This window comes from Camelus dromedarius, chromosome 5 (genome assembly GCF_036321535.1).
Source record: "Camelus dromedarius isolate mCamDro1 chromosome 5, mCamDro1.pat, whole genome shotgun sequence".
Classification (NCBI taxonomy): Eukaryota; Metazoa; Chordata; class Mammalia; order Artiodactyla; family Camelidae; genus Camelus; species Camelus dromedarius.
In genome coordinates, this window is record NC_087440.1 from 91605528 (window position 1) to 91617706 (window position 12179).

Below are 12179 nucleotides of genomic sequence, written 5' to 3' on the forward strand. Positions count from 1 at the left end.
TGTCCTGTGGGATGGGGGAGGGGAGGGACAAAATTGCCCCAGTGGAGAACTATTAGTTAAGTTTACCAACTTGGTAATTGTTTTCTAGTTACCCCACCTGTTCTTTATACCTTATTTTTTTGTGTTCTTTTCCTACTGCTCTTTGTTTTATTTATTCATTTTCATTTATTAATTTCTATTGAAGTGTAGTGACACAAGTGAACTTATGTACAAAACAGACACAGACTCCTACTGCTCTTTGGATTAATCATGTTTTCATACTTCTGTTTTACGTGCACTACGGCTTATTAGGCCCTATTTGGTTTATTTTTTTAGTAGTTCTTCTAGGGTTTATAGTAAGTATCCTTTAACTTACCTCAGTCTACCCTCAAGTAATAGTATGTCACTTCACAGATAATATAAAAATTATGCAACAGTTTTATTTCACTTTCAGATTTTTTGTTGTTGGTATATAGAAATACAAAAATCAATTGTATATTTCACTTATATTCTGTTTTGTAGATTTCTTAGGGTTTTCTACATTGATGATTGTGTTTGCCTATGAAGAGTTTTACTTCATCTTTTCCAGTCTGTGTGCCTTTAATTTTTAACTTGACTTACTGTGCTTTGGGCCCCCAGTGTAATGCTGGCAGTGGAGTGAACGTCTCTGTCTTAGCCTTAGTCTTCACCATTACATTAGCTGTACATTCCTGACAGATGCTTCTATGTCTATTCCTAGCTATCTGAGAATTTTTATCATGAATGAGTATTGAAGTTTGTCAAATATTTATCCTGAATCTGTTGTGATGATATGATTTCCTTATTAATATGTTACATGAATTGAGTTTTGGTTATTATTCTAACTCTGCATTACTGTTTTAAGCCCCATTCTGTTATGATATATTATCCTTTTTAGAAAGTCTTGCTATATTCATTTTAGCAATATGTTATTCAGATTTTTTTGTGTTTGTATTCGTGAGGAATGTTTTCCTGTAGTTTTCTTATAATGTCTCTGGCCTTCTTCATTATACATGTAACTGTCTAGCTTTTTGTTTCTGTTTGTAACTACTCAAATTGGACTTATTATTATTATTATATTTTAGAGTCACTGTGTAGAGACTCTTACATTTTCGTCGTCTTCACTCGCCATTCCTTGTTACATCTCAGTTGTTCCATTTGCAACTGTTTCCCTTCTTACTGGAGCACAGCCTTTAGCAGTTCTCACGTTGAAATCTTTTGGTGGTAAGTACTCTTGACTTTTTGTTTGTCTAAATGTCTCTCTGTCTTTGAATTGTCTAGAGAGGTGTTCTATCCAAGGCCAAGTTTTTCTCTTAGCACTTTGAGGATAATGTTCCACTGTCTTCTGGACTCAATTGTTGAGAAGTCCTTTCTAAAAATTACTCATATTTAGTCGTTTTCCCTTTTTCTCTGACATATTAATACCTTCTCATTGCATTTGAGGTTTGACCGTTTCACTACACGATGTGCGTGTGTGTTCCTTTCCATGAGTCTTGTTCAAGGCTTGTGCTCCTGCGGGCACAGCCCTTTCATCAGTTCTGGGTGGCGTTCAGCGCATCTCTGAGGACACCACCTTCTCTTGCTCTTTTCCCGCCTTCAGAGAGTCCCAGTTAGACGCAGGTGGGACCGTCGTGTTCTGTCCTCTGTGACTCTTCACTTCTTTACGTTTTTTATCTTTTCTTTCTTTTCTGCACCGATCTGCCATCTAGTGCAGTAATCTTTCAGCTGTGACTCATCTGTTATTTAGCCCACCATGAACCTCTTTTGATTAGTTTTCATTTCTACCTGATTTTTAAAGTAATTTTTTAAGTTGAAATATAGTTGATACACAATATTGTGTTAGTTTCAGGTGTACAGCAAAGTGATTCAGTTACACATGTGTGTGTATCTATATTCTTTTTTCAATTCTTTTTCATTATAATTTATTATAAGATACTGAATATAGTTCCCTGTGCTATACAGTAAGTCCGTATTGTTTATGTGTTTTATATATGGTACTGGGTGTCTGTTAATCTCATACTCCCAATGCATCCCTCCCCCCACTTGATTATTTATAATAATGGCTTGCTCTTATGTTTCAGTTTCCTTTTATATTTCTTTCAAAATGTTAAGCATGTTTCTTTTATGTTCTGGATCTCTTCCTTCTAAGTGAAATACTTGAGTCTGGGTGAGGGGTTGTCCAATTCTGTGACTGCTTTTTTTAGCTGATTCTTCTTTATGGGGCCTGTTTCCCTATGGTAATTTCTATTTGTGAGCTTCGGGGCTGATCCTCACATGTGCAGATGCCGAGGGACTTGGGTCGAGACTGTTCCACAGCTGGGCTTTTGTTCACTCTGCAGGCACCTTGGAGTGCTACCGACCTCGGAAGCACGCCAGACTGCCTGGCACGGAGCTTCTTAGGGAAGGAAGAATAAATTCAGACTCTGGTGCTGGGTAGGGCAGGTTTGCGATTACAGATTCTTGGGAACTGTTCTTTTTTATTCACTTCAGTCAATGCCTGAGATAAGACAATTCCTTGTCAGCTCGATTTGCCAGCAAATTGACTTTTCCGTATGTCCACTTTCCCTGAGAGTTAGGTCTTCAGGGGTTCTGGGTTTTGCAGGGGAGATCAGTTCCAGCTCCCCCACCCTCCAGTCTGGCCTGAAGCCTTGTCCCCGTTACCCCTGCTCACCTCAGAAAGCCTCGGGTCCAAGTGTTGGCCAGGTAGCCCCGGGGTGGCCTGCAGCTCCAGGGCCGGCTTCTGTTCCAGTTTGACAATTTTCTTCTTGTTTTGGGCTCTTGTGGATCCTATACTTTCTCGAGATCCGCTGTGCATTTAGAAGAGCGTTCTAGGTGTCTCACTTAGCATTTCTGGGTGTTCGGAGAGGAATGATTTCCAGCATAGCTACAGTATTTTACTGTCAGGTGTTGAAACGTCATATTTTGTCTCTATCTGAAGTATAGTTAAGTACTGGTAATCCGATGCTCGGGACGGTTTGGTCTTAAGTCAAGAACCGTAGCGTTAATAATCATATTAAGTAACACTAAGTTGAGTTTAATACGTTGGTTTATCAAAAAGCATGTGGACATGCACTGTGTGTAGATATTCAGGCTTCCAGCCCATCTGAGCAATGATTTTTGTATTGAAACCATTCATTCAGAAAATCACACAGTTGTTTGATTTTTGCTGCCACATGGCATGCTCTCCAGTAAATGATTCTGATTCCAGATGCAGTAGCAGTTTTTATAATTACAAATTCCTGGGGAAAAATTCACTTTGAGCTTCTGCTGCCACGTCAAGGTGGTACCTACCTGAAGCATGTGGTCACTTTCTTCCTCAGAGCAGTGATGGAACCGTCACTCCTGTCCCCACACTCCAGGTGTGGGGTCCTCTCATTCTCCTCCACGGCCGACCAGGCTGTCTGTCTGCAGGGCCCGTGGGCTCGCTCAGAGACAGGGCAGAGCAGCGAGGCGGAGCGGGCCCTGGAGAGTCACACCCAGTGTGGGTCCTAACATGGGTCTCTCCAGCTGTGTGACCGCGGGCACACCACTCAACCTTTGTAAAGTGAGGCTAAGGACAGCACTCCCCTGGTGGCGGTCTGAGGATTCCAGGGCATAATGCACGTGAAGTGCCAGACAGTAGCCTGGGGAGCAGGGAAGGGAGACGCTCATAAGGAGGGTCACTGTGCTGTTTTCACCACGGACGCGCGTTCTAACCAGGTCTTGAAAGTGTCTTCGTCAGGGTTTACTGCCTTCGTGCCTGTTCACTTGCCACTTCTCTCAAAGAGGAGCACCTTTTCCCTCCTCCTTCCGTCCTGTTCCCACCTGGGATTACCAGACACACCTCTGACTGATACACCTGCAAAATCAGGAGTTTCCAGGGCTCCTCCTTCCTTCCTGTAGCTTAAGACACCCAGATCCCTGACCCTCTGGCATGATCTGGCGCCAGATACATTTAGAGCTCATGAAAATAGCCTGCAAGCTGTAAAGCACCAGGTGAGAGACAGCTGGGTCACCGCAGGCGGCGGCCCTTCTTGCGCTTGTCTGGGTGCCGCAGCCCAGTGTGAGAGCGGGACCGTGCCCTGCTGTGCGTGACCGAGCGGCCCAGCTCCGCACCCGGATGTGGAGGGAGAGCTGCCTGTCAGACGGGTTAACTGCCGTCTAAATGACTGCATCAGGGATCAGAATGGTTTATTGGAGGTCTTGCCGAATGTCTTAGCAAGGTCAAAGTGGTTGTGTAATTTTTCTGAGTAAATGGTTTCAAAGTGAAAAATGATCACTTGGTGGGCTGGAAGCCTGAATATCTGTGTGCAGTGCTTGACATGTGCTTTTTAATAAACCAAAGTATAAAGCTTGAGTTAATGTCATTTCGTATGACTATTGATCAAGAACCCAGACATGCCAGGAATCAGTTTGTAACGCGCTGTCTTACTGATCCTCACGGCAAGACTGTCGCAGTCACCGTGGACAGCAGCCGGTGAACAGCTTGTCCACGTTGAGAGGTGAGAGGGCAGAGCTTCGGTCTAGGGCAGCTCTTCTGACTCCAGACTCCGGTTCGGAGGGCGAACTACCCCCTTGCCCGAGCTCCTTACAACTCCCTGGATAAGAGCTCAGTGTATTTGCACCTGGTCGGCCAGCATTTCCTGCCTCAGAAATGCAGTTTTAAATGTCATCTCAAAGACGAACAACCTGGAAAGAATAAGGTTCGAAGGGGTTTACTTGCCTTTCTGGGTTGTGCACGTTTTCACTCAGGGAAGCGCAGGCCGCAGTCCAGTGAGCGTTCCGTTCTGCTGCCGGGCGATGGCTTCCGTTCTGAAAGCTGGCCTGGCCCTTTGTTGCTGAACGTGTCCTCTTTCAGGGGAGGACGGAGTCCATCACAGTGGTGAAGCTGCTGAGCTGCTTTGATGACCTTGTGGCCGCAGGGACAGCCTCCGGGAGGGTTGCCGTTTTTCAACTTGTGTCCTCCTTGCCCGGGAGAAATAAACAGGTACGTGCTGATCATTTTAGCATCCCTTAACTTTTTGACAAATTCCTCATGTATTTTAAATGAGAAACTCTCATCTGCTGAGAAAATATGTGCTCAGAAAAGCCTAGCACTGTGCTCTTTATAATCTGGTAACATCTTTGCTCCTGGTAGGACACTCGGCAGAAAGCACACGTGGCTAATTTAAATTTTGCTTAATGTTCTCTGGCTCTTCTCTTGTCAGCTTCAAAGGTGAATAGATGGATGGGCCCCTGTGCCGGGCTCAGCGTGGAAGCCGGGCTGGGAGCACCGGCTCTTCCACAAACAGCAGGGAGTGCGTCCCAGCTCGTCCGTGCAGCTCCCTCTCACAGTGCTCATCCTTTTCTCTTCTTGTGTGTGTTTTTGTCATTTATTTGTAGCTTCGGAGATTTGATGTCACCGGTATTCACAAAAATAGCATAACAGCTTTGGCTTGGAGCCCCAATGGAATGAAGTTGTTCTCCGGAGATGACAAAGGGAAAATTGTCTATTCTTCTCTGGATCTAGACCAGGTAAAATTATTTTCAGAAATGTTGTTGGCCTTCCATTTGAAGAAATTATATTCGTAATTGTATCTTTAGTTGGTCAGTTTGTATTCTTGATCGCTGTCCCTTTCTAATCTCAATTGTTATTTGTAACATTTTCTTTCAAGGACTTTTCTAATGCTTTATAAGCTACTTCTGTGTCTAAAGAATTGGCCTTTGTTTCTACTGGAACATTTATTTCTCCATTCTCCTGCTGTTTATTGCTACTTCTTAGAAAAGAGCCGCTGTCAATCCTGATTCCTTGAAAGGTTTGTAGGAGGGCGTGAAGCATCTCACAGTCATAATTATTGTTAACTGAAAAAAAAAAAAAAAAAAAAAGGAACAACCTGAAAGCTGAGAATGTTTTATTCAGTGGGCTTACTGAGGACTTGAGCAGGGCAGACAGGCTCTCAGGTAGCTCTGAGGGACGGCTCCGGAGAGGTCAGGGAGGAGCCAGGACAGAGAGGAGCTGTGCCAAAACAAACCAGGTAGTTGAACATCAAAGGGTTTCTGCTAATCAAAGAAAAAACAAACATCTCAAATTAATGACTTCAGCACTTTCCTATGTTTGGGAAGATGCAAGAGTCTGGGCTCATTGAAATCATCCCTTCGAGATGCACCTTAACACTCTAGGGACAACATCCTGTTCCTTCCATCCTAAGTTCCCTCAGGGTGCCCATTGGCTGCCGTGGCTGATGGCCTCAGGTTTCCAGCAGCCTTAAATGCTTACTGATATGGCAGGCAGCGTTCTTTGTCCACACTGTAAATGAAAATCAGCGCTTTCAGTGGCTGGAGCACTGGCCCGGCCAAACCTTGGTTGTGTGGGAGAGACTGATGGCAGAGGAGCAGGGGGGTTTGGTGGCAGCAGGGGGCCCAGCCTCACCCTCTTATTGGTTATTTTGTTTATGCCTCACAGCAGCACCCTGAGCTAGGTATGCAAATCCTCAGGTGGGGACTTGCCACTGGTCCAGGGGCGCAAGCCTGACAGCTCAACCTCAGACTGAGGGTCTGCTCCCAAACCATGCCTTTCCCACTGCGAACGTGGCTTTATGGCCGCCTGGGCTTTACTCACTGTGCCGTGTGTCTGCCCAGCTAGAGTGGGCCCCTTGGAGACACAGTCCATTCGTTTTCTCACTTGTAGTCATCATTCCTAGTGCGTCTAGGAATTCAGCAATTACTAGCCAGGCCCTTCTGCTCCAAGACTGACTGCAAATATTCTCTAGCAGTAGTTCTCAGACTTTTTTTGGTTTTTTTTGGAGAGAAGGTAATTGGGTTTAGTTATTTATTCTTTGGAGGTGGTACTGAGTTCTCAGACTTTCTGATCTCAAGATCCCTTCACATTTTTAAAAAGAGGACCCCAAAGAGCTTTTGTTTGTATAAGTTTATATCTACTGAGTGCACTAGGTTAGAAATTAAAAAAGATTTATTAACTTTATTTTGAACTAATAAACTCATTATGTGTTAACATAAATAACATATTTGTGAAAATAACTCTTTTCAAAACAAGTGAGGAGAGTGGCATTGCTTTACATTTTTGCAGATTCCTTTAATTCTGGCTTAATAGAAGACAGCTGGATTCTACATTTAACCTGCCACAATGCATTGTTTTGGCTGGAGTGCGTGAAGACGGTCTGCCAGACCGCAGCTGGAAATGGGAGGAGTGTTTTAGTTGCCCTTCCTTTCAGGGAACTGTGGATGTTCTTCTTTAATCATATCCCCAGATCAGTAGTAGTTTCTTTAAAGGTTGGTCACAACATGAAATCTGAAGTCACGTGGGTGAGTTTTTCGTGCTCTGTTACAGTGAAATCCATTGGTCTACCTTACACTTTGAATGGCTCCTTAACCCATATGTGATTTTGTAGCATGCAATGGTCACTTGGAAAATATTGACCCACTGAGATGCAGATCTTAGAAATGTTAACACCCTTAATTATGTAATATCAAAGAAATCACCCTTGTTAATGCCACCATCATTCTAATGAAAAAAGTCTTTAACCATTGGAAGTCTGCCAAGTTCGCAGGGGTGGATACAAGTTTTCAAATTCTAATCTTCGCTTGTAAACTTGAATTTTATTATTAACAGCAAATACTATCACTTGTTTACCTTGAAGCGACAGGCTCGCTTTGTTTGTTCTGAGGAAATGCCTGCCAAATACCCAAATGTGAATAATTACAGTATTTCAATTAAGAATGGCGTTCTGTGACAAGGAAGCGATTGCCTGGGCTCACAGCTCATGCAGTGCACAGGTGCTTCTCCGAGAGAACCAGAGGCTTCGTGTCAGCAGGCGCGCTGTGTGCACGCCCCCTTTTGTCACACAGACACAAAGGTGTGTGCAAGGGTCATGATTTGATGAAATTGTCGTTTTCTTGCATAAAGACATTCGGAAGTGAAATAGTATGTTTTGGCTGCGAGCGTCAAGGGTTAGCTGAGCCTGTCATTTGGTGCCCTGCTCAGCTTGGGCCCCCTTGAGGTTCCAGTAGCTCTCCCACTGTGGGTCTGTACCGTCAGCACAGATGTCAGCTCAGCGAAAGGGCAGGTAAAAAAATCCAGTTTTTTAATGACAGTGGTTTTGACCTCGACGGGTCACAGGGACCCTCGGGGACCGTGGACTACACTTTGAGAACTGTACTCCACAGGAAAGTGTTTTGTCAAGATGTGAACGGGTCCCCTGTATTTGTGCTTTCCTGCTGCCACTCCCCAGCCTGTGGGCGGCCCCAAGGGAGCACTGCTCAGGCACCGTTTCCAGAAACAGAGAGAAAATCATGTGCAGAATCCATTGTCCTGAGCACACTGATCGTTTTTTCCCAGCCTATTGAGGTTCTGATAATTTTTTTAAAAGACACAGGTATTCCATGAGACTTGCAAAAAAGACAAGGGAAGATGTGTGTTTTTGCAAAATACAGTACAATACATTTAATTCCATTACAAGCTAAGTCAAAAATTGAAAAGCCACGTCTGCATAACTGCACAGGTAGGCGGGAAATCTGGCTTAAAAGTCCTTGCTGTTTCGTGAGGAATGAGAGTTTCTCTATCTTGATTATGTTGGTGGTTACACAACTGTGTGCATTTGTCAAAATTCATAGAATTTTATATCTAAAAAGGGTGCATTTTACTGTATGTAGATTTTACCTGTACATCTGATTGCTGCTCCTTCTTTCCCCTCAAAGGTCTGTGACGTTGCATCAGTATTTCCTGAACAATTAAAGACACAGGTTCTGGAAAAGAATGACTTACAGGAGCAGATATTTGAGTCCAAGAAATACAGTTTGTGTTAGCAGTAAAATACCTTCTAGAATTTTAATGTATTTCTTAATATATTTAGTGCGACTTTAATTTCTCTCTAGCCTATTGCCTCTGACCCTTTCAGTGGGCAAGGGTATAATGTCCCCAGAATTGCTCTGAACTCTTTGTGGGGGAAGACTGGAATACGGACTTTTGTTGTCACAGGAATTTTGTAGAAGGTCCCATTGTGTTCTCTTGGAATAAATGATACACATGATGCAACGTATTTCTGCTTAGGTCTTTATGGATTCTTCTTTGAACCATCTACTGAGAACATTTTAAAAGAAATTGTACAGAGTGTTTAAATGTTTCTTGGCAAACTTGATGTAGCTGAAGACACTAACACCGTTTTCTCACTAGTGAGGACTCTTCCATTCAGTCAGTACTGAACCCGATGAGAATCAAAGCATACGTTTTAAGGGCTGCGTTGACCTAAATGCAGTCACTGGGAAGGCCGCGTTCCATCCGGCCGCGTTCCATCCCAGTCACAGCAGAGCGGTCCTGCACTCTGTCCGCAGGGCGTCTGTAACTCCCACCTGGTGCTGGAAGAGCCGGCCTCCATCGTGCAGCTGGACTACAGCCAGAAAGTGCTGCTCGTCTCCACACTGCAGAGAAGTCTGCTTTTCTACACCGAAGAGCAGTCCGTCAAGCAGATCGGAACACAGCCAAGGAAAAGGTGAGTGTCCCACGTGGGCCGGCCCAGGTGGGTCCCCAGCCCGCCTGCCCACAGGACGTCTGGTCTAGGCATGGACAGGAGGCACGTGTGGCTGCTGCACCTTGAGGGCCAGGTCTAGGGGCCTGGAGTCCGGTCAGCCTACCACGTGCCAGGCCCTCGGAGAACCTTAGTGAACTCAGCAGCAGAAGTGTCCCTGGCTGTGTCACTGCCGGTGGAGTTCCCACGGGCTATCACCTAGTCTGGAGAGGAAGGGAGGGTCTGGAAGGATTCAGGGCTCCAGGCCGAGACAGTGTTCCCCCTTTGCCTGGTCCCAGGAGGTAGAACAGTGAGGGAAGGGTCGGTCCAAGTCCCCCTTCCTGGCAGCCGGGTGGGGAAAGGCATCAAAGCGCACAGTGACACTCTTGTAGAGCTCTGTGGCTCGGTTTTGCTGGTGGTTTGCATGGGGTGGGGTGGAGGGGGTGGAGAGGGGGATAGATGGAGTGGAGGAGGGGAAGAGAAGAGGGCTGGGGCGCAGGGACTTGGGCTGTGGGAGAAGAGGGAGAGGACGGCGGGAGTTGGAGGAATTCCGGTGAGGCGGCAGCGCTGCCTGCTGAGAACCGGTGGCTCGTGGGCTGGGGGAACGCTGAGGGGGCTTGGGTGGCCTTGCGGGGAGTGGGGAGCACGGCAGGGTGTGCCGGTGTGGTGGATGAGGGCCGGCTGAGGCTGGTGGTGCCATCGGCTCCGTGAGAAGGTCAGGGAAGGTCCGCTGGGCAGAGCCAGCCTCTGGCATCTCAGCATCCCTTATTCTGTGTCCTGTCTGCAGCTACACAGTGGAAGTTTATTCTCTTTTCTATGTCGTGGCCCATGGCTGTTAAAAGACACCGTGAGCCTCCCCAATGGTTCCTGCTTTCCACGCTGAATACCCTCCTTAATTCCGTCAACAATTTGGTCTTTTTATAGCAATTATCTCCTTGTTGGGCCCTGGAAACTCAGTGGCATGTGCAGCTTGGGCTTAGTGGTTCTGCAGAACTTGGTCCTGACTTTCCCTCTGCCAGGATCCCACTTCTCAGCCGGACGCCTTGTGCCAGCTCGTCTGTCAGTGCCTCGCAGACTGTGTCATTCAGGAGGGTGGACTATAAAAGCCGATTCTTCCCATGGGGATCACAGACCCAGCGGTCTTTCTTTTAAAACCTGGCCTGCTAACCTCTCGTGTGGGCACCTAAGCTGCTTTGCATGAGCCTCTCCTGCTGCGTTTGTGTAGTCAGGTGTTTTGGCAGCTTTGGATAAAAGCGTCCTCTTGCCAAGCAGAAGTATATAAACATGCCCCCTTTCTCTTAGGGAAGGTATATTAGAGAAGTAACGTAGAAGGAGTGGAAACGTCTTAACCTTTGAGTCCCGAAGGCTTGTCTCTGCCGTGTGCTGGATTAGACTGTCGTTAGCGAGGGCCACGCCTGCCTCCTGGGAGTGGTGCTTCATTCAGCAGGTGGCCCACTGGGTGGCCCACACATGACAGCATGGGCAAGGGGACAGATCGCTGCCTGCAAGCCAGATGAACGTCTGGGCTGCGGTGATGCTGGACAGGAAGCATCGGGGAGAAGAGGCGGAAGGTCAGGAGAGGCTGCTGTGGCGGGGCGCGTGTTTGAACTGAAGCTGAGGTGTGGAAAGGGGTCTCAGGGAACAGCAGGTGCCGGGGCCCTGCACTGGGCTGGGGCCTGGAGGTTCAAGGAGCTGGGAGGAGGCTGGGTGGCTGTGGAGGAGTGGGCCGGGTGCCCCGGCGTGACAGATGTTCAATAAACATGTTCTAGAATGTAGGGTAGTAAATCGGTGTGGAGCTAGCGGGGAGAGAGCAGAGGGCATGGTGTCTGTTTTGGGTAGGCAGGAAGGGAAGCTACTGATTGGCCCCGCCAGGGACCTGAGCACATTCCTGAGGCAGGATGGAGGGGCTGGAGGGAAGCCCTGGAGGCAGAAGCACTGAGGGTCTGAGGAGCAGCTGGACCAAGTGTGTGCAGAGCAGATGGGGGCTGGGGGCTGGGGGTGGGCCCTGCGCAGGGGCTGCTTTACTCCAGTGCCCTTGAGAGTCCCGAGAGGCTCTGGCCAGGGGAGGTCACTCTTGCTGCTGTCGAGAGGGCGAGAGCGGCAGCGGGCGTGGGTAGCCGGGGTCTCCCGGGTGATTCCGGTGGGAGGTGGGGAGGGGCTCAGCCGGGGTGGGGTGCCGGGAAGGCTTTAGAGGCAGAGCCGATGGGTCTGTGGGCTCTGGGGTGTGAGAGGAGGTTAGGCAGAGACTTGTGGCCTGAGCAGTTGGGTAAGTGGGGATGTGGGTTATTGGCCCAGAGAAGCCTGGTGGAGAGAAGGCGGGGACCAGGAAGCGTGCTCCTCCTCCCAGTCGAGAGGTGGAGTGGCGGGTGGAGGGTGAGCTGGGCATTTGGGAGCCCTTAGCATTTAGACAGTATTTAAAGCTCTGGGACAATGAGCTCACCCAGGGAGGGAATGTAACTAAGAAAGTAGGGGAGGCCTCGTGTTCTGGGCATTCTGTTGTTTACCTGTCGGGGGAGGGAGCGCCTTCAGAATCAGCTGTGTCAGAGCTACTGATTGGCCCCGAGAAGGGGGCTGGGCTGGACCTTTGGATCCTGCCACGTGATGGCCCCGTGTGACCATGGAACCAGGGGGTTGGAGGGGCTGATGGAGGAGAGGCAGGTTTTTGGAGGCCTTTGCTTTTGTAGACGGGACACAGATCTAGGG

At 47.6% G+C, this 12179-nt stretch overlaps 1 protein-coding gene across 5 annotated transcripts in view; it reads left to right on the forward strand.

Moving 5' to 3' along the window:
• Positions 1-12179, forward strand: part of TECPR2 (tectonin beta-propeller repeat containing 2) — an 82025-nt gene that overhangs the window by 16760 nt on the left and 53086 nt on the right. For all 5 annotated transcript variants that reach the window (XM_064486268.1, XM_064486267.1, XM_064486271.1 and 2 more), the window contains 3 exons: positions 4835-4963; positions 5359-5490; positions 9304-9461. In XM_064486268.1, coding sequence (XP_064342338.1) covers positions 4835-4963; positions 5359-5490; positions 9304-9461 — 419 coding nt within the window. The remainder of the gene's footprint in view (positions 1-4834; positions 4964-5358; positions 5491-9303; positions 9462-12179) is intronic.